The sequence below is a fragment of the Fundulus heteroclitus genome, chromosome 7 (assembly GCF_011125445.2).
Source record: "Fundulus heteroclitus isolate FHET01 chromosome 7, MU-UCD_Fhet_4.1, whole genome shotgun sequence".
Lineage (NCBI taxonomy): Eukaryota > Metazoa > Chordata > Actinopteri > Cyprinodontiformes > Fundulidae > Fundulus > Fundulus heteroclitus.
Window position 1 is genome coordinate 10,277,715 of NC_046367.1, and position 25,626 is coordinate 10,303,340.

Consider the following 25,626-nt stretch of genomic DNA (forward strand, 5'->3'; position numbering starts at 1 on the left):
TAGATATAGATTTAGCATTTAGATTTAAATTTAACATTTAGATATATATTTAACATTTAGATTTAACATTTAGATATAGATTTGACATTTATATTTAACATTTAACTATTTTGCTTTATAAACATATTGTTGACAGTTGCATATAAGATCTTGTTTATCATGAATTTCTGTCTTAAATGTGAGAAAAGTGAGCTAAATGTGAGAAAAGTGAGCTAAATAATCAAAATGTATCAGCTATAGAATTTTATCTGAAATTTTACATTTGGCACCCCATAGCAAACAGGATAGGAATGTTAATGTGAATCAGTGGAGAGGGGAACAGTGGGAAGGTAAACAGTGGAAAGGGGGAACATGAAAAAATTCTAAAGCCACCTTCCTCCGCTAGAAGGTCTCAATATTACATGGCCTAAGTTGGCTAAACTTAGCATAATTTAGTCACATTTGTTTAATTCTGCATGTCTATTTTAGATCATGACTTCTTACCATACGACCTGAAAGAGCTTACTTTCCAGAGTCTTCTATTGGAACAAAGATGGCTTTACAGCTTCATCTCCCATCATCTGAAAGCAGTAACTCAGAGAAAAACAATTATGTTAGTATTTTAGGTGTCAAAAGAAAACCTGGTCTTTTTAGTGTTTTAGTTCTTAACGTGATGTTTCTAAGTTCTTGGTTGGTCCAGGGGAGGTAGGAATCTTTCTTTCCTTTTATTTTAGAATTTTGTTTTAAAACATCTCCTTTAATTGTTATTTATTTTTTCATAACTACGTTGAATGTATCTACTTTTCCGCTGGTGATGCAAAAAATTAAAACGAATGAAACATTTAACAAAGAAGTAACCAAAATAAATAAAACAATAAAAACCAAAAAAATAAAATGTCTCCCAAGAAGCGTAATCTGTCTGTTCCACTATGATATATATATATATTATTGTCCTATAGCATTCTTTTGATTTCGTTCTAGCCCTTTTGATCATGCAAATTTAATTATTAATGCTTTTAAATATATACAACATCCCAAATCTCTATTGATCTACTTTTTTAAAGTGACTTGACTTAGTTATTTGTGAGCAACATTAATGATTTTCTCTTTAACTTTTTGAATTTCTAGTGTCTCTCCCTCTAAGGGTTTCCCCCCCCCCCGTGATTCAGCATCAAAGAACACAGTTCTTTGATGCAAAAACAAGATTAAAACAAAACAAAAACAAGATTAGAATTACAACTTTAACCCATTCAAATCTTTATTTTTTTTATTTTTTTTCCAGTGTCCTGTCTAGCAAGGTGGCAATAAGAATTGATATTTTAATGCCAAATAGAGCTCGACAGATTTTACTTTCACAAGTGGAGCAAACAGCTTTCGCCATAATGCTCCGCTTGATTTGTGCGTGTAAATAGCTTTATTGTGATTCCTGCAGGGAGAATTTCAAATTATATGGACACTACAATGGGAAAGTAGGAGAGTAAAAGAAAAACAAGAAGAGAAAAAAAAGAAAGAAGAGGTGAAAGAAAGAAGAGATAAAAGGAAGAGAATGATAAAACGTCCTCTGCTCAATCACCTGGAAAGAGACACAAAAAGAACAGCACAACCAACAGACATAAAGCAACAGATACAATCGTGTAACACCTTGATACCATTGCTAAATCATATGTATTATTACTTAAGCTGACATGTGTAATGTGATACCTTAAAAAGAAAGTAAAAGAAAGTGAATAAATAAATTATAGCCTTTCTGTATATAAGTGAACATTTAATACCTGGGACCCAGCACCTGTGGGAGTTTGTGAGACTGCACTAGTTTAGGTGAAAATTTATCCAGAAGGAAATAGTTCGATAGTGATTGTGGAGAACCGAAGACCCACCTTCCCCGAGCACAGAGGCAGGAGTCAGGAGACCCGTAACCCCGGACTCCCAAAGGGGCCCCCAAAGCAGTGCGCCCGAGAGGGGCCTTCACAGGAAATCTGCACCCCCCCCCCCCCCGAGGAAAGAGGAGAGACGACTCCGAGGAAATCCCCCAGCCACCGCAATGCCGTCGCCCCCAAGAGCCCCGGGGACGAGCCCGTGGGCTCCGCCGGCAGCCGGCCGCGCTGAAGTGGTCCTGGCCATGGGCCCTGGGGGCCAGAGGCCCAGGGGCGCCTTGCCCCGCGGCAGGGGCCCCGGCCGCCCCCCGGGGGGCCAGGCCCCGCGAAGCCACCGCCGGGAATGGGCTGGCGCCCACCCGGGAACCCGCCCCAAATCCGAGGACCGTCAACGCGCCAGAGGGCCAAGGTGCCTGCCAACGCAGCGGAGGAGGGCAGGACATCCAAAAATCCCAAGTGGGGGGGTCACCACAATTCAACAATACGACTGCCTGTGCCCGACCCCCGGCCCCGCCCCCGGACCAGACGCCCCCCAGAGAGGGGGGGCCGACACGAACCGTACGGGCCACCCGACCAGAGCCCCCCCTCACCCACTATATACCTAATAAACCCCCTCCCACCCCGACCTTACCCTAGCCACCCCTGCCCCCCAACCCTTCCTGGGGAGAGCAGAGGCGTCAGCCCCAGACCCGGTAAGCCGCTGGCTACCCGCAGCAGCCCCCCGCCAAGACCCCGGACCCGGTGGCCCGCACCTCCTCCAGGCCCGAGACTCCGTGCCGCGACCGGAGACCGAGGGTGTGCAAAAGACCCCCGATCCTCCCTACGCCCGCTCAGATGTTGTGTTGTTGCATGTTGATCTCAGGTGTGTTTAAAAATGGGAGCACCGAAGGGGGTGCACGGCACAGCCCACCCCCCCTCCAGAAGGAAGCTGGTGCCAGCGCCCCCCTCCAAGCAACTACCCAGAACCCTCAATGTCTAAATGCGAGAGGGGGTGAAGGGAGCCGCCCGAGGCGAGGCTCACACAACATAAGCCCCCCCCCCAGACGTCTTCCCCCCACCCCCCCCACCCCATATCGTGGCCTACATGAATGTGCGTTGTGAAAATGTTTGGAGTGAAAGTGTCTAAAATGCAAATTGGGGAGAGGGACGTCACCAAAAGGTGGCAACCTCCAGTAATGCCCTCTCCCCAAGGACCTACATGTGTGGCGGCGTGATGGAGCAGGCAGAGGGAGGAGTCCGGGGATGGGGAGCAAAGGACTGGGGAGCCAACCCAGGGAGCCAGCTCCCCTACTGACTCAAACAGGCACCCCCGCACCCCGAAAGCTCCACCCGGAGAAAGGGGCCCCTCCAGCGGCTCCACCATAGCCCGGGGGCCGGGGAGAGGCTGCAGGGCCCGCCAGCCAACCACCCACCAGGACCAACACCTCTACCTCCCCCAGCCCACCCCCCAAGCCTACTGGCTTTAACCCCCACCCCCCCCAAAATTATTAATAATAATAATAATAATAATAATAATAATAATAATAATAATAATAAATATATATATATATATATATATATATATATATATATATATATATATATATATATATATATATATATATAAAAATTAATTAATTAATTAAAAAATAAGTTAATAAGATGGGGGACCCTGGCCGGCCAGCCCGCACGAGCCATCCCAAACCCCACCCCCCAGGTGAACCCCGCACCGGGAGACCACACGGACCAGGACCGGGACAGGGGGCCGGACACAAGCCCACCAGAACGTCCACCAAACCCCCCCCCCCCCCACCCCACCCGTAGATTTAACCCCTCCCCAACACTAACATTCAAACATCTCACCATACATTCGACACTAGACATCCAGGCTGGGTAAGTCACTACTCCCCCTCCCTCCCCTCCCCCCACTAGCAGAATGTCAACCCAAAGAAGGGGAAGAGCATCTGCCCTGAGATGTTAATGACCATGCCCCCCTACCAGCTCAACAGGCCCCGAGGCCCCCCAGCGCACCAGAGGCCCCGTGCAGGGGCAGACACCCGGGCGCACGCCGGCCCAGACCCCAAGCGGCACACCCCCTGGAACCGGAACCCCCGAGGCCCCGCCGGGGCCCCAGCCCGAGGGCGGCGCGCCCCAGGGACCCCAGGCCCCCAGACCCACCCAGAACCCACCCAGCGACAGCACAGCTACCAGGTCAGTAACCCACGTCCGTCACCGCGTAGCTCCCCATGAGCGCCGCAAGCGGTGCTGTGGGCCACCCGTAGGCCTCCCAAGCTCCTCCCAGATGGGGGCAACAGACCCTGGAGTCAGACCCACCAAGCGCCCCACTCCAAGTGCCTCCAGAGTCCCAGGAACCCCTCCACCCAGCCACTGCGCCCTGCAGGAAGCAACCCACCGCCCCCCATTCCACTAAGTGATAGTGCTAATCAAAGGAGCCCAAAGAGATTGAACAGATGTGGATGCTGTCTCAAGATTAATATGATCCAACAAAAGATCTCTATACTGATTGATACTGTGATTCTCCTTACTTTTCCAATTCATGAGGATAGTTTTCTTTGCGATACATAGTGCAGTGAAAACCATGTAAACTATTTTATTCCCCAGAGGGCTTTCCTCAAAATTACCAAGCAAGCAAACTGATGGGGAAGGTGTAATTTTACAGCTCAAGCACTTTGATAAGTCCTTACATATCTGTGTCCAGAACCTCTGGACTGGTGTGCATAACCATAACGAATGAATATAATTATCAGGATGATTGCCTATGCAGTGTGGACAGATATTAGATTGTGCCAGACCCATCTTGAATAATCTTTGTCCTGTGTAGTGTACTCTGTGAAGGATTTTGTATTGTATTAGTTGTAAGTTGGTGTTTCTAGTCAATTTGAAAGTTCTTAGACATGTCTGAGCCCAGAAGTTTTGTTCAAAGCTGACTGCTAGATCCTCTTCCCATTTCATAATAGGAAGAGATATTGAATCATCTATTTTAGTCAGTGTCCTGTATGATTTAGACAGTAGTTTGGGGGGGGGTTAAATCTAGGAACTCTAATATATTACTTGGAATTTGTAAACCACCTTTAATATGCTTAATTTTTTTCTAATTATAGATTTAAGTTGTTCATATTCCAAAAAAATATTTTTACTAATGCCATATTGCATATTTAGTTTGGAAAAATTGATGAACTCGGTTCCATCAAGTAAATGTTCCACATATTCAATACCTTTATTCTTCCAGTATGTAAAGTTTATCATATTATTATTTTGTAGGATGTCAGGGTTGTTCCAGATGGGTGTACGACTGCATGGGATAAGTGACGACTTTGTCATTTTAAGAAACTCCCACCATGCTGTCAGAGTAGAGCTGATATTGATATTTTTAAAGCATGTATGCCGTTTTATATTTGAGCTAATAAACGGCAAATCTGAAACCATGATATTATTGCATATAATATCATGGTTCTATATCTATCCAGGGCTCGTCTAAAGGATTATGCTTTATCCATTTAGTGATATATTGTAGTCTAGTACTTATGGAAGTTAGGCAGATCTAGTCCCCCTCTGTCTTTAGTTTTCTGTAGCGTCTTTAAGCTGATACGGGGCGGTTTATCTTTCCAAAGAAATTTAGAGATTGAAGAGTCTAGAGATTTAAACCAGTCAGATGATGGTTTATTAGGGATAATTGAAAATAAGTAATTAATTCTAGGTAAGACCATCATTTTAATCGAAGCTACCCTACCCATGAGTGAAATTGGAAGCGATTTCCATCTATCCAGGTCATCTTCTATCTTTTTTAAAAGTGGGATGTGATTAGATTTTACTAAATCCGCAAGTTTAGACGACACAGTGATACCCAAATATGTGATGTTTCCTGAGCGCAAATGTAAATCTAGGGGTTTTTGGAAAGAGCATTTAATTGGCAGTACCGTAGATTTAGACCAGTTTATAGAGTAATCAGAAACCTTTGAGAAGGATTCTAGTAATCTAATTACTTGAGAAAGGGAAGAGTTTGAGTGCTGAAGATAGAGTAATACATCATCAGCATAAAGACTAATATTATGCTCTATATTCATGCATTTTATACCTTTAATAACCTTTGTTTGTCTAATTGTTGCTGCTAGAGGTTCAATAAAAATGGCAAAAAGTGAGGGGGAAAGTGGGCATCCTTGCCTATTGCCCCTCTGGAGACAAAACCTGGAAGAAGTTTGATTATTTGTCCTGACACAGGCTGTAGGAGAGCTGTATAAAATTTTTAACCAATTTATAAAAAAATTGCCAAAACCAAATTTATGCAGAGTAGCGAATAAAAAAATTCCAATTTACTCTATCAAATGCTTTTTCTGCATCTAAAGACATTATAATAGTTTTATTATTTGTACTGTAGGAATAATCTATTAAATTAAGTAATCTGCGTGTATTTGTGGATGACTGCCTTCCTCTGATAAAGCCAGTTTGGTCTGGGTGGATTATGAAAGGAGTGACTTTATCTAATCGTTTTGCAAAAGCTTTACATATTATTTTAATATCCACGTTGATTAAGGATATGGGATGATAGCTAGTGGGCAACATAGGATCTTTGCCTGGCTTAAGCAGAAGACTGATGGTGGCAGAGTTCATATTAGCTGGAAATCTGCCATTTTCCTGAATTTCTTGCAACATTCTGTGAAACATTGGTGCCAGAATACTCCAGAACTCCTTATAAAACTCTGTAGGGAATCCATCTGGGCCTGGAGCCTTTTTATTGTGCATGCTTGTTAAAGCTTCCTGAACTTCAACTGTTGTCAGCGGTGAGTCCAGTGTCGTTCTTTGGTTATCTGATAGTTTAGGAAGTGTAATTTTATCCAGAAACTGCTTGATGACATTGTCTGATGGATTTATCTGTGATGTGTATAAAGTTTTGTAGAAATCACCAAAGGTGTTATTTATACATTCTGGATCATGTAATGTATTCCCATTGGAATCTGTAACTGCAAATATAGTCGTTTTCTCTTTATTTATTTTTAACTGATTAGCTAAGAAGCTTCCTGACTTATTGCCATGTTCAAAATTTTCTAATCGAAGTTTTTCTATTAGAAATTTGTTTTGCTTTTCGATATACTGGTTTAATTCTAGTTTTATTTTACGGATTTTACCCAACTTTCCCTCTTCCAGGGAAGTTTCTAGTAACTTAAGTTTTTCTTCTAATTCCTGAATCTTGTTTTCCAACTTCTTTTTGTGAGATGAGAATGAAATTATTTTGCCTCTCATCACTGCTTTCCCTGCTTCCCAAAGTATAGATGCTGAAGTGCCTGGCAGATCATTGTGTTCTAAGTATGAAGCCCACTCTTCTTTGAAAAATTTATTAAATTCTTCATCTTTAAGCAGTGATGTATTAAATCTCCAGCTCTTGTTTTGTGGGGTTATTTTTTTATTTGTTAGGGTTAAAGTAACAGGAGCATGATCACTAAAAGCGATAGGATGAATTACGGCATCTGAAACGTCCGACAGCAGCGAACTGCTGATTAAGAAATAGTCCAAACGAGAATAGGAGTGGTGAACATTTGAAAAAAATGTATATTGCTTACTATTAGGATGAAGAGAACGCCATGCATCGCAAAGACCAAAATCACTCATGTATTGTTTGACTATATTTAATGACTGCCAACTACGCTGAGACCCTGTTGTATTCAGCCTGTCTATTTCCTCATTTAGACCAAAGTTGAGGTCACCCCCAATAATTAGAGAACAAGACCCATGTTTTGAAAGTGCATGGAAGAGTTTGTGGAAGAATGAGGGTTCATCAACATTTGGACCATATACACTAACAATGCATAACTTCTGATTATGAATAGATATTTTAATTATTATGAATCTTCCTTCGGGATCAGTAATTTTGTCTAATATTTTAAAACTAACGTTTTTGTGGATTTAAATTGCTACTCCATCTGTATAGAGTTATAGCAGGCAGCAAACACATTGGGGAACTCAGGTGAGTTAAGATCACTTACAGTTGTATCTGATTTATGGGTTTCTTGCAATAAGACAACATCTGCCTTTAATCTTGTAAGCTGGTTAGAGATCTTTAGCTGTTTTTCCCTGGTGCCTGCTCCATGCACATTCCATGACACAAACTTTACATTCATCATAGGTGAAAGTGAGAAGTTGAAAAGTGCATGTCCTCAGAAGAATAGTTATACAAAGACCCAGGTAGCATCATCTGACATGCTTGTGATTTCCTGGTCAGCAGGAAAGGAGCAGATGAATAATATAAAGAAAGACAGAGAATTAAGAAAGTGCAAAGAGTGAGAAAAGATGAAAGAGAAATAACCATCACCCATGCCTCGTGTACCCAACCGTGACTAACAACCATACCGTGCCAACGTGCTCTTAAGCTGTGCGTTTATTTCTTTTATCACCGTGTTCCGAACACTTTTTTTTTTTTTTCCCCCCCAAGCGTGACAAGCTATAAATCCACCCTTTGTGCATCTAATAAAGCCTAGGAGTAATCTTCTGATCCCTGAACAACTGACCATTGATATAAAGTTTGTCAACTGCAACGTTAGCTCTGACGCCATCATTAATGTATTTTTTCCTGATTGGAAATAACACTCGCCTACGGTCTAGGATTTCCTTAGGAAACTGGTCATTAACACTGAAATCCGTTCTTCTCAATTCGCGGCCATAGCTTTTAACAAACACTTTTTGTTTATAATGCTCAAATTTGGCTACAATCGGACGAGGGCAAATTTTATCGGGTTTCTTACCTCCGAGCCGGTGAACGCGGTGAAAGGTGATGTTTTTTACCTGATCCGCCGGTATTTTCAGCTTCTGCTGGAGAAACTCACGTATAGCAAACTCAGGGTCCCGTTCAAATCTGTAACTGCCCTAATTTTTACTGATATTTTGTTTGTGCCCCAGAAACAGAGCACACTGCCCCGGTTTCAAAATCACATTCCGATGTTTACATCATGGTCAGATTTGTTTTATCATATCTTTTGTCCATGTTTCAGGCTGAACTGTCCCTCTGGGGTTCGCCTCAGCCCAGCACAACTGGATAACTACAAATGATAGTAACAGATGACGTGTTTAATGTGGCCGTCTGATATTTTGTTCCTCTTTAGGCAGCAGTAAAATTCTTAGTTAAAAGTTTCCCTTAATCATATCCTATCCAGTTCCATTTCTCCCATATAATCTCCCATATTCTCCCCATATGCCGTTTGCTATTTTATTAATATTCTAAAATTACAATATAAAAAACCTCTAATCTGCTATTTTTTCAGCTGTCACGAATCCATTGTCAAATACAAGTTAAGTGCAATCTAATAACATAACTGAATACAGCCCCAACACCTCCAGTTACTGTACTCCATAATTAAGCTCCAAACAAAAAAACAAACCTTTATCCCTAGTTTCAATCATTTCTAACAACCCTGAGATATTTTTGTTTAAGCCATGTTAATATGTGTTTCAATTTAAAAAAAAATTCTGAACAAGTAATATGAACCGCCAAACTTCTATATTAAATTGTCTGTCTTTTCCTCTTTCAACCTTTTAGTTAGACCTTTTTTGTTTAATGGAAGTCTCCAAAGTGCATTTGTTTTGAATGCTGCAATCATTCAACACAAATAAACACTTTTGAAACCGTGCTTTCTAGAATTTAACCTGGATTAGACGGACGAACAGGGCTTTCACACACCAATATCACATACAACGAGACATTTAGACAAACAAAACACATACAGGCCTTTTGTTTCACACCTACACAGATCCTGTGTAGGTGTGAAAAATATATATTTTTGTTTATTATCCCACGCGCCGCTGTCACTCCAGACGGGAAGGTGTGGGGGCAAAATCTCACCGCACCGCAGCAACCGCTCTACTCACCGGCAGTCCAACGCTTTGTCCCTGCAAAGACAAGCCCCAACATCTCGGCGCTGGTCTGTCATCTTTTCTTTTAATACGTTTCACGGTTATTTTTAGCCATTTTCCCCCGACTAGCCGAGAAAAGTGTCTATCCGGATCGTCACTAAAATGTGTCCCCGCGCAACGCTGCGCCTCTTAAGTTCTGTTCTTTTTGCTCTCTTTTTTTTTTTACGTTTTCATCTCCAAGATATGTTTTATCTCTCAGACACCAACACTTGTGATGTTCCTATATGACTTACTATGCTGATTCACACTGAGCAATATACTGGTGTACTTTTCATAAAATGTCACACACTCACACACATACACACCCTTTCTGGCCAAGCTTCAGTGAACTCTGTACGTACCCTCTTTCGTGTCTTCCCAGTGTGTCGAGTTGGTAGTTTTAAGTCTTTTTAGGAGAGACTATGGAACTTTTAAACCGAAAACTCGACTTTGGCAATGGAGCTTTTTGAATCTATCCTTGTGGAGCTAGGCCTTTAAACTTCTAAGCCCTCCACGTTCCATTTTTCGAAAAGGCTAGCTTTCTTTATCCCGCGAAAACGAAGAATTTTAGAGCCCCTTATTGCGCTTCCGCGCAATAAGGGGCTCTAAAACCCACTCTTTTAGGGTACACATTATTTCAATTTGCGGGAACCAGCACAAATTAGGACATTAACCTTGTATACCCATGCAGGAAATTCACTCGGTACTCCTTGACACCTTTGCAACTGGCTTATCTAAACCATTTCTCTGCCCCAAGTAATACAAAAAGTCGGCCCTTCCAGGAAGCAAAAGACACTTTGAGATAAATGGAATCTCCTTACCTTCTCTGCGGCCGCAGATTGTGTGTTTTTCTTCCGGAATAACGTCCTGGGTGAAAACGGAAGGTGGTACGTCACCCTTTGGGTCTGAGGCGGAAACACCAGTTGTTAAGAGTCACTGCACCCTGTCTGCGGTGACACACCCTAAGTGGACCCAGCTCTTTTTACCCTTCAGGAGACCCCAACTTACATATTACTTTGGTTGCAGAACGCATCAAACAGACAAGGATACTTTTAGTTATATTTTACCTACTTTAGACAGAGAAACAGTTACAGACACATCAGCGCTGATGGGCTCTTGATCGGCAAGAAGCCCCGAATGCTCATCACACAAACATTATATAGGGATCTAGGTACACACCCATGCAAGGGCATTATGCTTCCTAACTGCGTCATCAGTAGAGAAAACTGTGTCACCTCAGGGGTGGTATCTGATAAATATGTGCCAATCTTTGGGTCGGTGCTAAGTGTATCATGCAGCTCCTACGTCAAGCTGGTCACTCCACTGACCCAGTTGATATTTTAACAGTCCCTACCTAACAGATTAACGGGGCAAGTTGGTGACATTACTACAGGAGCATGCAACCTTTTTCCTGTTTGAAGGTCTTTTATTTCTATTGTTTTTCACATCCATTCTTGGGATGTTTGACCGTTTGCTGATTTTACAAAAATGGGCATTTTAGATGCTTTTAGTCCTAGATTATCTTGTATACATGTTTTGCAGGCTCCTGAATCACAAAAAAGAGTAACTAGCTGTCCATTAATTGTAAGTACTATGTATGTTTTTTCTTTTAATACATTTATTAGTTCCCATGCTCCATACACATCAACTGTTTTTAATGGCTCTGGATCCCCATTTGCTCTGGCACCTAGTCACGCCTCATATGAATAACTGCTCCTGCGGCCTCTTCCCCGTCTCCGCGGATGAGGTGCTTGTATCTGATTGGGACAGTCCCTAGACCAATGGTCGGGTGACCCGCAATTCCAGCATCCCTTATCTATTTTTACTGGTCTGGACTGAAAGCCCCCTCGGCCCCTAGGACTGCCCCTGCCTCCTCTGAAACCTCCTCGACGCCATCAAGCGGGTCCGCTGGCTTGAAAAGAAAATATTTCTTCTGGGTCACAGTAGGAACGGCACGGAAAATGTGTGCCCCCCCCCTCCAGACACACCATCTCCCTTTTTAGCGTGTTTTTCCGCGTGACACGCATATTCCATACCTGTAGTTACATTAGAAGTCGTCAGTGTAACTAAGTGTTATTTTTAACCCACGTGGAGATATGTGGCTGGAAACCTTCCATTAACATTTTTTGTTTTATGGACCCCAAATGTCCATAGTCTGCCCTCCTGCGGAAAACTGTATGCGCTGCATCTGCCTTTGTTTGTTTCCCATTTGCACTTGATGTTCAAATATTCTGCCTTGTGGGGTTCTGCCTGTATAATTTGCCCTTATTTTTCCCCAATGTTTTCCCACTGACGACTGTAAGGCTTGTCCAAACTCATATCCATTTAATCGGCCCTCCTCTGCAGAACAGTCTAAACTTGTGTTTGTGTGGTTTTCTTTGTAGGATAAGGGGTTATTTATCATAACCCTATCAGCCCTGGTGCTGTGACCCAGATCCCGACATATCGACTCGCTGACGAGAGGAGAAAACGCGCTTTGTTCGCTGACAACTGTGCCCTAAACTGTACATTCACTGCTAAACTCTCTAATAACTCTGGGTGAATGCCTGCTGTTGCTGGCATTCACCATTGCACTCGCTCCCCACACTCTCCGCTCTCTCTCTCTCGCTGTACCACACATACGTTACGCGTGCACATGCGCACAGCTCTATCCCTTAAAAGAGCCACGCTACTCTTATAACACAGTGGTTAAATTGAGCTGGTACCGTCCGGTACTGCATACACAGGATGCAAGGGGGGAGAGCAGCTGCCAGACAAAGCCTTCATTCAGAACCAGTTATGGCTTCAGTGCCTCAACGCTCTTACTGATCCTCTCCCCTCCCTTCCCTTGGAGCCAGCGTGCTGCACGGTGAGCGTGCAGCACGCTCAATCAATCAATCAATCAATCAATCATTTGCTCCGACCACAAACAAAACGCGGTCAGAGAACAACTTCAAACTCAGCCTTCGGCTTGCGTAATTACGCACCAGAGCGCCCTTGAAGAGATTTGTCTGGTCAGCACGGACTGAGATGAGAAACCTGTTGCTGTAAAAGATGATGATGGTTATAACTGTAACAGGCTAGAAGTGCATGGAGCTGAAAAGAGGCAAAACATCAGCAGCTGGATCATGCGAGAAGTGTTGCAACTGAGGGGAAAATGTCAGACCATATAGGCTTAATGAAACCCAGCCTCATTCTCCCATGACACCTACCAATGAGACCAACATGGATAAGCAAACTCGTAGATTAATGATAATCTGTAGTGTTTTCATTGCCTGGATGTGAATCTGATAATTCATATTGTGCCTTTTATAATCAACTACAATATTTTCTTATCAAAGTCAGGAAAAAAAGATGTCTCTTCCAGGGTCCAGTCAGCCCCGCCCCCAGCCCGTCCCTGAAAATGAACATAATCTCACTCTAAACTTTTGACAAAAGTTGAGAGGTCTGAACATAAGGTTAGCAACTGACTTCACATTAACATGCTAATGTAAACAATTGAACACTCACCAGAACCCTCTTTTTGTCATGTTTATGTAAATGTGACTCTGAAGAACGCAATGACAGACGAAAAGGTAGATTTTAAAAGGCTTATTGTATGGTTGGAGAAGGATGGTTCTTTCTGTGGGTTGAAGGTCTCACGGGTTCTGCTGGAAAGATGGAGAGGGTGGTGAACAACTTGAGCTTGGTTATTGTGAAGATGAGACTTGGTCGGGAACTCACTTAGGCGGTAGCTTGGGTTTGGTGCAGAGGAGAGGTACTGAGCATACGTCCGGGTTGTCGGTGCAAGTCCTGGTTCCTTCTCGGTGTTGTGACTGGCTGGAGGGTGGACAGGCAGGTGAGCGCAGGCAGGAGGGCAAACAGGGTTCTGTAGGTTCAGCTCGGTTCTGGAGGACTGGTCCAGGTTGGCTTCTGATAATGTGAACGAGGTTTCCAGGCTGAGATCAGATGAACTGGTTTCTGGAGCAAAGAGGCAACAAGAACAAGGTTAGAACAGGTCTTCAGGAAATTACAAGAGATCATAGGGTTTGGTCTGTACCACGCAAGAGCGCAAACGAACTGACGCCCTCCTCCTGGTTCCAGCTCCTTAAAAAGGGTGGCAATCAGCTCTGATGAATCACACCTGCCCGTCCAACCCTGCAGAGAAGAGAGAGCAAGGAAAACAGGCCTGCACCTAGACCATGGAGTATGACACTTTTTCCTTGTTTATGATGAACTGAGAAGGGGTAGGGTTAAACCAGCGTCAATGGCGGCTAAAAGTGTATTGACATTGAACTCAGGCTTAGGCTGAGCAACAGATTTAATTCAATTCAGTCTAATTAAATTTTATTCATTTAACGCCAATTCATGATACACGTCATCTCAATCAATCAATCAATCAATCAATCAATCAATCAATTTTATTAGTCAACTGCAATTTGCATTACAATCGAAATTTCAGTTCCAGTACAACCGTCCATCACATACACTTAACGAACATTTTGGGGGAACGATTGACTGAGGCCTTGCGTTGCCAGGAACACACCCAGTCGGCCGCTGCTAAATAGCGCAGCCGTGAGGTGCGTTCCCCAAACTGCCCCAGACCCCGCTTTACACGGGGTCCCTAGGTGCTGCCTTGAGATCTGTTGAAAAAAGATTTACACTGTGTAACGTTCTATTGTGGTTCAGGTTATTTTCTTTCAGTTTAGCCACTTTTCTGTCTTAGGTTTATTAGTCTGTGTGCTCCTTTTATCATTTCCACCTGTTTTGGTTAATTAGTCCCGCCCTGCTCTCCTGTTCCGTTCGCCTATTTAAGCCCGCTTTAGTTTTCTGTTTGTTGCCAGGACGTCTCGTGTTATCCTCATGTGCAAGTTCCCCGGTAAGAGTACTTTTCCCTTGACTGTTTTAGTTTAGCCTGCCTGCCCGTTTGCCCGTTTAGCTTTTGGCTCGTCTGTTTTTGGAGTTTGCTTTGTTGTGTTTTGTCTCCTGGACCTTTTTGTTAATAAACCCCTTTTTTAAGCTTCAGCTCTGTGTCCGGCTAACATTTGGGTTCTCCATATACAATTCATTACACACTGGGCGAGTGGAGGGAAAGAAAAAAAGACAGGTGCTGCACAATTTGTGTTTCCACACAAAACGTGAAGCATCCGACAAAAAAACCTCATTTGCACAAAAAGCACAATCAATGACGAGACACATATATGCAGAAGGTAAACATTTGAGTTCTGGTCGGGTAAAGTCATCTGTATTTGTGAGCATATGTGTGTCTGGGTGCATGTTGTGTGGAAATCTGTATGTCCATGAAGGCTGTCCTCCGGCAGGCAAGTGTCCTTGATGGAAAGTCTTATCACTCTGCCGCTCCGGCTTGACTCCTCCACAGATGTCCGCAGGAATGTGGGGTAGCAGGGAATTTGTGCGATGTCGCCATAACAACCAGGGAGAATTTGATAGCGGGGAGTCCGATTTGAAGAAAACAGAATTTGTTATGAGAACAAGCTGACACCAACTTTTCTGTCAGCCTTAGAGTCTTTTCGCCGCTGGCTCCAGGATCCAATATTCCAATAATCCAATCGATGGGCTAGTAACGTTCACACTTCCAGGTTTTATCCCACCTCACCTCTGTACCACAACCGCGGTCAGCTTATCAAGCCGTCCGTTCTGTTCATTCAACGACCTCGTGATCGCGTCGACTGCCGCTGGCAGTCTCATCAGGGCCATATTTACAGCCAGCAGGCGGTACTTTCTCAAGGCACTTTCCAAAGTCAAATTGAATCAGATTATACAGACTGGTCAAAAAGGTTCCTATCTAAGGAAACCCAGTAGATTGCATAAAGTCTTGACAAGCAGTATTCACTCCTCATGAAACAGGGTAGAGCTACAGTGAAAGTCGTCTGCATTGTCCCTGTCTTTGCAGCAATTTGTCATACCGAGCCAGCACGAAGCATCAGTGGAGATGAAAAGTCCCCTTTATTGGGAAGGAAAAACCTCCAGAAGAACCAGACTCAGTGTGAACGGTCACCTGCTTCGACGGACTGGGGGTTAGAGAAGACAGAGCAGAGAAACCTGCATACCTGCAACCAGTGTTGTGCCTGAACGCGTTCATTGAACGAAAGTTCATGAACTCGTTCATATTTTTGGCGAACGTGAACTGAACGTACAGTATTACTGCCTGATAAACGTTATTGTGAACTCGTTCATTCTGGTGTCTGTGAACGGCACGCTCTCTCAGTTCAACTTTGTTCAATAGGTTGCCAAATTTCTATAGAGCCCTCCGGCTAAATCACACCGTAAACAGGCCTTAATATGTAGCGGGATAAACACCCAATCTGGCAACACCAGCTACCAGTGTCATAGCCTACAGCCGCGCCGTGGTCGTGTGCGTCATCAAAACAAAATGCAGCGTGGAAACCACAGCAGCATGGAGGCGACCGTGGAGGCGACAAAGCAGCAGTATGATCACTTAAAACAGTTTTATGACCAGGTGGTCGGTGAGGATGATGGCAACAATCTTACATTTCTCTGCAAACTTTGCCCGCCGGCTTTCAGTAAAAAAAATCCGCACTTCAGTAACATCCAAAGCAAATCTGAAACGGCATATAGAACTAAAGCACCCGGCTAGCCTCAAGGTATGTGCAAGCAACTAAAAAAACACAAAAGACAGTCAGGACAGATCCTCGAGCCAAATTCCAATAACTGTGTACAGTAGCGGCTCCGTTGTCATCTCCCAGCCGCAGGTGAACAACCTGGTGGTGCAGTTTATTGTTGGAGACCTGCAGCCTTTGAGCAAAGTGGAAAGCCCAGCGTTCATAAACTTAGTTAAGGGGTTGCAGCCATCCAGACAGGTGCCATCAAGAAAACAAGTACAAACACTGTTAAATAAAAAAATTAATCAGACTCTGAGTCTTTTTAGTTATTGTTTTTTTTCTTTTACTTATTCAATGGCCAAAAAGTTGAAAAGTGACTTGATAATGTTTAAATGTTTTACACTTTGAATATTGCACTTTCAAGCTCAACCTTAAATTCCTACCTCAGCCTGGTCCCTCAGTTTGTGTTAGTAAAATGTTCTTGAGGGTTTTACTATTCATGTAACTTGTTTGTTAAACCTGCCTGGTATAATTTTCCAGGATCCCAGTATTCATTTTTAGTATGTACTGAAATGAAATTTCAAATGGAAAAAAATATTAAAATAAAAAAAAAACATTTGCACCTTAAAGACTACTTTCCTGTGTTTCTTTTAATAATTCTTCATAAAAAAGACCAAGCAGCACATCTTTCCTGATGTTTTTGAGAATATACTGTAGGGGTGAAAGCTGCAGCTGCTACTAGTGTGAAGTGAATGGACAGCAACAAAGCGTTAAAGCAACAATGGGGAAATGCTGTCCCCTCAATGCTAATGTAAACCCTGGTTGGATAAGGATTCAAAACTGGATATGAAGATGAAATCTGATGCACAGTTTCAGTGTTACAACTGATAAAATAATTGCTGTCTGTGGTTCTACAGTAGGCTATGGTGTAATTGAGCAATATATGAAAAAAAAGAACTATGAACTAATTCATTTTTTGTAACTGTGAACTTAGTTCAAAAATTTTAATTTTGAACTATGAACTGAACTAGTTCATTTTAAAATGTGTGAACTGAACTTTGAAATAGTTCACGTAGAAAGAGAACTTTCCCAACACTGCCTGCAACAGCTCCAAACTCTCCCACACAATATAGAGTGAACTATGGAGGACACCATGATTATACAGGAAGTGATGTCAGAGACCCCACAAAAATCATGCACCAGCAATACAAAGTCCTGTGGTTTGTTGTATTTACCTCCTTAAAGAGGAAAGACAGAAGGAGCACACAAAACATTTAAAATTACACGTGGAAGTAAAAATTCTGTGGAGTTTCACAGCAACATGACCGTTGGATAAATGGTGGGTTTCTCTGAAAACCATTGTGTATGTGTTGTTCCAATTCTAACCATTAGGTGTCATTGTTAGTTATCAGAAATCAGAATCAAACATACTTTAATAATCCCAGAGGGAAATTACTTTTGTTACATGCTCCAGATATACACACATTTTTATATATATATTTACAACACTCAACACAAAGTAATATAAATATAAACATAAACACACACACACACACACACACATATATATATATATATATATATATATATATATATATATATATATATATATATATACACACACATATATATAACTATAGATCCAAGTAAAGTGATAGGGACTTGTGCAAGAACAGTGCAAAGAATAAATAAATGTAAGTTACAGACGGGGGGTGTCTAAATCACTGAGGGAGGCGTTGTAAAGATTGATAACCACAGGCAGGAATGAGTTCCTGTGGCGCTCTGTGGTGCATCTTGGTGAGAGGAGTCTTCTGCTGAAGGAGCTCCTCTGCTTGCCCAGTGTGTCATGGAGAGGGTGTGAGACATTGTCTAAGATGGACTGGAGCCTGGACAGCATCCTCCTCTCTGCCGTGGTCGTTAGAGTGTCCAGCTCCTCTCCCACAACATCACCGGCCCTCCTGATCAGTTTGTTCAGTCTGTTGTTGTCAGCAACCCTCAGCCCGCTGCCCCAGCATGTGACCGCAAAGAAGATTGTGCTGGCAACAACAGACTCATAAAACATCCTTAGCATCGTCCCACAGATGTTAAAGGACCTCAGCCTCCCCAGGAAAAAGAGTCGGCTTTGGCCCTTTTTGTAGACCCACTCTGTGTTTCTAGTCCAGTCCAGCTTATTGTTAAAGTACACTCCCAGGTACTTATACTCCTCCACAGTGTCAACAGGGACCCCCTGGATGGAAACAGGGGTCACAGGGGTTTTTGTCCTCCTCAGATCCACTATTAGCTCCTTAGTCTTTATCACGTTGAGCTGCAGATGGTTCAGCTCACTCCAAGTGACAAAGTTGCCCACCACAGTCCTATATTCACTCTCATCACCTTTTTCAATGCAGCCAACTATTGCTGAGTCATCAGAAAACTTCTGAAGGTGGCAGGACACAGTGCAATAGTTGAAGTCTGAGGTGAAAAGGGTGAAGAGGAAGGGGGGGTGGGACAGTCCCCTGAGGGGCCCCAGTGTTGCTGACCACCCTGTCAGACACACAGTTCTGTAGGCGTACATACTGTGGTATACTGGTCAGGTAATCAACAATCCAGGACACGATGGGGGTCTCCACCTGCATCACCGTCATCTTCTCACCCAGTAGAGCCAGACGGATGGTGTTGAAGGCACTGGAGAAATCGAAGAACATGATTCTCACAGTGCTTGCCGGCTTGTCCAGATGAGTGTAGATGTCTTTGGCACAGGAACGAGGAACAACGACTTCCACAGCACAGGGACTCTCTGGAGGTGCAGGCTCAGGCTGAAGACTAGGCTAAGTACTCCACACAGCTGGTAGGCACAAGCTTTGAGCACCCTGGGGAATACACCATCGGGGCCTGCTGCTTTGCCGGAGTGGAGTCTGGTTAGCTGTCTTCTCACCAGTTCAGGAGTGAAGGACACTGTAGAGGTAACAGTAGGGGGAGGGGGAGGTTATTAAGGTTGTGGAGGACATGATGTGAAGCAGGGGGGAGGGGTGAAGTCGGTGGATGTGGATTGAGGTGGTGAGGAGCACACAGGGGGTCTGTAAGGAGGAGGAGTGCGGGGAGGTGGAGTGGTCTTTGTAGGGAAGCCAACAGCAGAGATTTGTGGGGGATGGTCCACAGTATCAAACCTATTGAAAAATAGGTTCAGTTCATTGGCCCGGTCCACGCAACCTTCCAACCCCATGCCAGTGGACTTCTGGAACCCTGTGATGGCTCTCATCCCACTCCACACATCCCTCATGTTGTTGGTCTGGAGTTTATTCTCCGGCTTTCTCCTGTACTTGTCCTTAGCCTCCTTGATTTTACATTTGAGTACCCCCTGCACTCTCCTCACCTCCTCACGGTTGCCATCTCTGAACGCCCTCTTCTTCTCATTTAGAATGGTCTTTATGCCCTTGGTGATCCATGGTTTATTGTTAGCGTAACAGGTGACAGTCTGAGCTGGAACATTGCAGTCCACACAGAAGTTGATGTAGTCCGTGATGCACTCTGTGAGCCCATCAATGTCCTCCCCATGGGGGTCACAGAGTGCAGGCCAGTCAGTCACCTCAAAGAAGGCCTGCAGTGCCTCATAAGCCTCCTCCGACCACCTCTTCACAGTCCTTGTGGTCGTTGGCTTCCTCTTCACCAGAGGCACATAATAGGGTTTGAGGTGAACCAGGTTGTGATCTGACCTGCCCAGAGGGGAGAGAGAAGAGGAGATGTATGCATCTTGAATGTTAGCATACATCAGGTCCAGGGTCCTCTCTTCTCTGGTAGGGCAGCTCACATACTGTTTGAAGGTCGGCAGAACTTTGTTTATGGTGACATGGTTAAAGTCTCCCGACATGATGATGAGGGCATTAGGATGTTGGGTCTGTAGTTTGGAGATGGTGGTGTGTATGATGCTGCAGGCAGATGTTGGGTTTGCAGATGGAGGGATGTACAGGACAGCAGTGGTGACATGTGGGATCTTTCTAGGCAGCTGGCAAGGACGGAGTCCAACGGCTAGCAGTTCAACATCCGGGCTACAGAGCTGTTCTTTAATGGTGATGTGACCCGGGTAACACCATCTGCTGTTTACACTCTTAGAGTGATTTCTAGAGTGATTCTTTCAAGCTGTATGCAAACGAAATTTTGTTCTGTATGCACTCTGTGCATGCAAAATTACAATAAAGATATTTATCTATCTATCTATCTATCTATCTATCTATCTATCTATCTATCTATCTATCTATCTATCTATCTATCTATCTATCTATCTATCTATCTATCTATCTATCTACTAGAATGGCAAGATCCCCTCCTTTTCGCTTACCACTCTTAGTGTCCCGGTCGGCCTGGACGATGTGAAAGCCATCCACGGAGACAATCTGGTCCGTAATGTCCTTGTGCAGCCATGTCTCGGTGAAACACATCAGACTGCACTCCTGGTACATTGGTTGGCTCCATGTTAGCGCCGTTAGCTCGTCCATCTTGTTGCTAAGGGACCGCGCATTTCCCATAACAACAGAGGGGAGACACTGCTTAAATCTTCACCTTTCAATAAGCCCGTCCCGTCTTGACCATCGTTTCATCCCCCGATTTTGCTTTCCTCCTCTGCAACCTCGGCGTGTTTTTTCCAGAGTTCGGGTGGTATTTCAGCTGATCTGGCTACCACGCCGGTCGGCATTAGAGTGATCAGCTGTTCTCCGGAGTAAACGAAGGCAGCATGTCTCGGTGAGCGCGGCATGATAAAAACAACACAAAAAAGCACAAAAACTCTCTGAGAACAACCTCGTTAGAGAGGACAATACTTCACAGAGTTACCGTGAAAAAACAAGAGCAATCAAAAACAGATATAAGTAAGAAAGTTAAAAAGCAAAACGGAGCGATGTAACTGCAGCATGCTCATAGCACTCTCAAAACGATGGTGGAGCAAAACAAACATTTTGTTTAAAAACAAATTGTAGTTGCGTTTGCTGGGGCTGTAACACTAATGTTACCCGGTAAACTAATAGCACTAATGCTAACCCTGCCAAAGCTGTCTGTGACTCTGTATCAGTTTGGTTGACTTTGAGCAACAAGTTGGAAGAAGTTGGGCCAAGGTGAAGGCTGGTTGTCTGCTGCTTCTGAGTATTCCTTAAATTCCTTTTCCACAGATAAATAGCAGGTTCAGATGGCGCCTTTTGAAGGTACTTGATGAAAACAGTTCAGTATATATATATATTAAGTATATAAGTTCAGTATATAAATATATTAAAGATATTTGAAAAAATAGTCTGTTGTATGAAAATTAAGCTTAGTTCAGTTTCGACTAAACTAAGACTGCTTCTAACAACAGATCTGTTAGATTATCCAACAGTGACAGATGGAAAAAAGGAGGAGCCAGTTAGTCAACCGATGCTTCTTAATGCATCGGTTTGATATCAGCAAGAGGTTTTGCTCTCTACTGATTACAGAAGATGAAGACTCAGGACAGTGCAGACCTCTGCTATCCACAGATCTACAATAACTCCTGCAAAAAGTCTTCATCTCCTTGGACTAAAGTTGTTCTTGTTCAGATCACACTATCCTCAATCTCTCTGATCACTGTTGCTCTCAACCTGCTTGTAATCATCTCAGTCTCCCACTTCAGGCAGAGATTTTATTTAACCTTCCTTTCTTTTTAAAGCTGGTTTATAAAGGCTCTTAAACAAATATTGTTCAACAAATATTTTTTTGCATGGTAGCATTAAACTTAAAATTCATTTCTAAGTAAAAAGATAAAACATAAGCAGTTTATTATTACAGATGTGAGACACAAATTTCCCTATGCATTGTGAATAATGTGATTTCAGTTTTAGGGTAAAGAATGTATGACGTGTTGATTTAATTCCATTCTTTTCTCCCATCCAGGCAGCTCCACACACCTACTAACATCCTCCTCCTCTCTCTGGCTGTGTCAGATTTGCTCGTGGGGTTCATATCAATGCCAGGGGAAATCTACCGAAACACAAGCTGCTGGTTTCTTGGTGACAATATTTGTTTTATATATAATTACTTGTGCTTCATCATCACTGCTGCCTCAGTAGGGGATATGGTGCTCATATCAATTGATCGTTATGTGGCTATTTGTGATCCTCTGCATTACCAAACTAGAGTAACTGAGAGAAGAGTTAAAGTCTGTGTCTGTCTGTGTTGGTTCTGTTCAATTGTCTACAGCATTTTATTTATAAAAGATGATCTGATTAAGGCAGGAAAGAATAACTCTTGCTACGGAGAATGTGTGACAGCTGTGGACATCATTGGAGGAACATTTGATCTTTTCTTTACTTTTATTGCACCAGTTACCACTATCATAGTACTGTATATGAGAGTATTTGTGGTGGCTGTGTCTCAGGCTCGTGCCATGCGCTCTCAGGTCACAGCCGTCAAACTGCAGCTTTCAGTCACAACAACAGCAAACAAATCTGAACTGAAAGCAGCCAGGACTCTTGGTGTTCTTGTGGTTCTGTTTCTAATAAGTTTTTGCCCCTTTTACTGTGTCTACCTTGCAGGGATTGAGTCATTCAGTAGGTCTTCTGTGTTGGCAGTGGATTTTCTGTCCAATTTTAATTCATGCATTAACCCTGTGATTTATGCCTTATTCTACCCTTGGTTTAGAAAAACAGTAAAGCTCATTGTAAATTTAGAAATATTGAAGGCTGGCTCATGTGAGGCCATAATACAGTAAATAAATTAGATTAAAATACATTTCAAGGTAATATAAATAAATCTAAGTAATTTTCAGTGTTCAAATGCACATAGATTGCCAAATGTTTAGATGTTTCCTATTAATTTAAAAGTGGTTGAAACTGAACTATTTTCCTTTTCTTACTTGAGAAACCTAAATGAAGAAATAGCCAATCTCGTTTTAAGATAAATCATTTGAAGGTTCCTGTCTTTTGGTTAGTTTACTTTTAACTTGTTTAAATTAAAATCTGTGGTAAAGTTCTTACTTCTCTAATATGAGCCATAATGTACAGAATACCGTGGAAAAGCTACACATTGAAACAGCTGTTTGTATACTGCTGTAAAAGTGTAAAGAACTATATTCTACTTAATGCTCATTTTACATTATGAAATCATGACGTTTGAATAATTTCTTGGCAACTTTTTAAGCCAAGATTGCAATTTCTTATTATTCTTTTTGTGTGTTAGCTGGTGGGTCTGTTAAAATAGTTTTATCCTCTCAGCATAGTTTCTTTAAACTTCTGTTATTGTACCAGTTGACATTTGCTGCTTCCTATCTTTACATAAAGTTAACTTTCTTGTTTTATTTTAAGACTCTAATTGTAATCCCTGTGGGTTCTACTTTTTACATTTCAAGTAATTCAGTTTTGATAATTGTTAATCAATTCATTTTGTTGATCTCAATAAAATAAATGGCTACAAGACAACAGCTGCTAACCTAAGCTTGCCCATATAATCAGATGCTTGCTGGAATTTAAATAAATAAGGCTAAATATTTATGTGATATTATGCTGCTACAATGACTAATCTATTCATTTTAAAGCTACTTATAGAATCAGGTAAAGTGCTGTATCCTATAAAGGTCTACAAATGATCAAATTCTAATTATTTGGTAAGTGCGGTATATTGTTTAGAAGAAATTATGTTTGTTGTTGCTTTTCTTTCCCTAAAATTCATTTTATTTTTATTAGTTATTTTCAAGGTATTACACAAAACAAGGTCTCAGTTATATACAAAAACATGTCATACAATGTAAGAACAGGAGTTGGTTGAAGAACACGTCTTAGGAACCCTACCCCTTCTCAGTTCATCATAAACAAAGAATGGGACATGATGCTGTTGTACTATTACACACTGTTTAAATTATTTAATGTTTAATAAATAACTCTAGGTCTGTTGTATATTGTCTGGTGAATATCAGCCCAAAAAGCTGATATTAGTTCAATAATTGAAAGGAATGATTCACGCACTGATGTTCTTTTAACAGAAAACTCTGCACACATATAGAATAAAGGAGTGACAACTTCTCTTCAAGTTCAAGGATTTATTAACAGAAATAAAATGAGCATCCAGAGAACATCACTCTCTATTGCTCTTTATCAGAATTGACACTATATTTCACTCAATAAATCCTTTCTACTAGGCTAGTGAAACTAAAACTATTAAGCAAAATTAAGATAAAAAGAGGCTAAGGAACTACGAACACATATAAAGAAACAAAAGACAAAATAAAATAGAATAATAAATAATATAACAAATAAATAGAATAATAAATAAAATAAAATCACCACCATTGGAATAATTCAGTAAATCCCGATTCACTGCAGATCCAAGTTAGAGAACCAATGTTCTTCAAGAATATGGAATAAGATCAAATTAATTTGACTAAACTAGAACATATGGTATGTGTTTCAACCCATTCACAATGCAAATCCTGAGTTAAACAGAACATTATTTGATGAAATACCATTTTAAAGAATGATTTGTTCACTAAAGATCAATATATTTAGGACCCTTGATTTTATTGATGCAATTATTCATCAGGGAACCTAGAGGTGGCTGTAGCCATCTGCAATTAGCTTGAGGGTTAATCTAAAGTTACACAAACGTCATTGTCATGGTTTCTATGGCTTTCCCCAACATGCAGAGAACAAACAAATCGCGGAACTCAGGAATGCAGGGCGCAGAGAGCTGCAGGCAAATAAGTGGAGAGGTTAGAAGCCAGCAACGGCAACAATCCAAAGTGTGCGGCAGCGCTTACCACTCAAGGAGAGATAACAGTCTGGGAGGTGGCAGTGAGTGGTCCAGAGAGGGAGAGTACCTGGTGGAGTTGCCACGACAGACTGGTGGAGCAGGTAGCTGAGCGTCAGGAGGACAAGCCAGTGGGTGGTGGGGGTCCCACGGAGCAGCTTGGAGGCGGAGCGGCCTGGCTGCCAGCTGACAGGCTGAAGGGAATCTCGGCGAGACTTGGAGCTGAGCTCAGAGGACAAAGGACGCTGCGGAGTGGGATCCGCGGCACGAGGTAACCTGAGACATAGGGAACAAGGAGTTAGAACGTGGAATGAGGAAGAGCTGTCGAGAGACAGTGGCAAATACGGTGTACCACACAAGGTTAACACACTGGCGTCAATCAGCTAGCCGCTTTCCGCTTAAATGCTCCACCACCGCCCCATGGAATGAGAAACAGCTGAGCGCCACGCCCCCCTGTCAACTGAACCCACCTGCGAAAGAAGGGAGAGAGAGAAGGCTGCAGCGGCCTGCCAGGCGCTGCTAGCTGGACCCTGACAATCATTAAATCTACATTGATCTTTGGTATTAATGTTGTAATAACGCTCATAGAACTCTCAAAATGATGGTGGAGCAAAACAAACATTATGTTTAAA

At 42.6% G+C, this 25,626-nt stretch overlaps 1 protein-coding gene across 1 annotated transcript in view; it reads left to right on the top strand.

Moving 5' to 3' along the window:
* Positions 1-24,128, top strand: part of LOC118563755 (trace amine-associated receptor 8a-like) — a 189,699-nt gene extending 165,571 nt beyond the window's left edge. Inside the window, exon 2 of the mRNA XM_036139611.1 lies at positions 22,148-24,128. Within this exon, the coding sequence (XP_035995504.1) occupies positions 22,148-22,964 (817 nt within the window). The 3' untranslated portion in view covers positions 22,965-24,128. The remainder of the gene's footprint in view (positions 1-22,147) is intronic.
* The last annotated feature ends 1,498 nt before the right edge of the window (positions 24,129-25,626 follow it).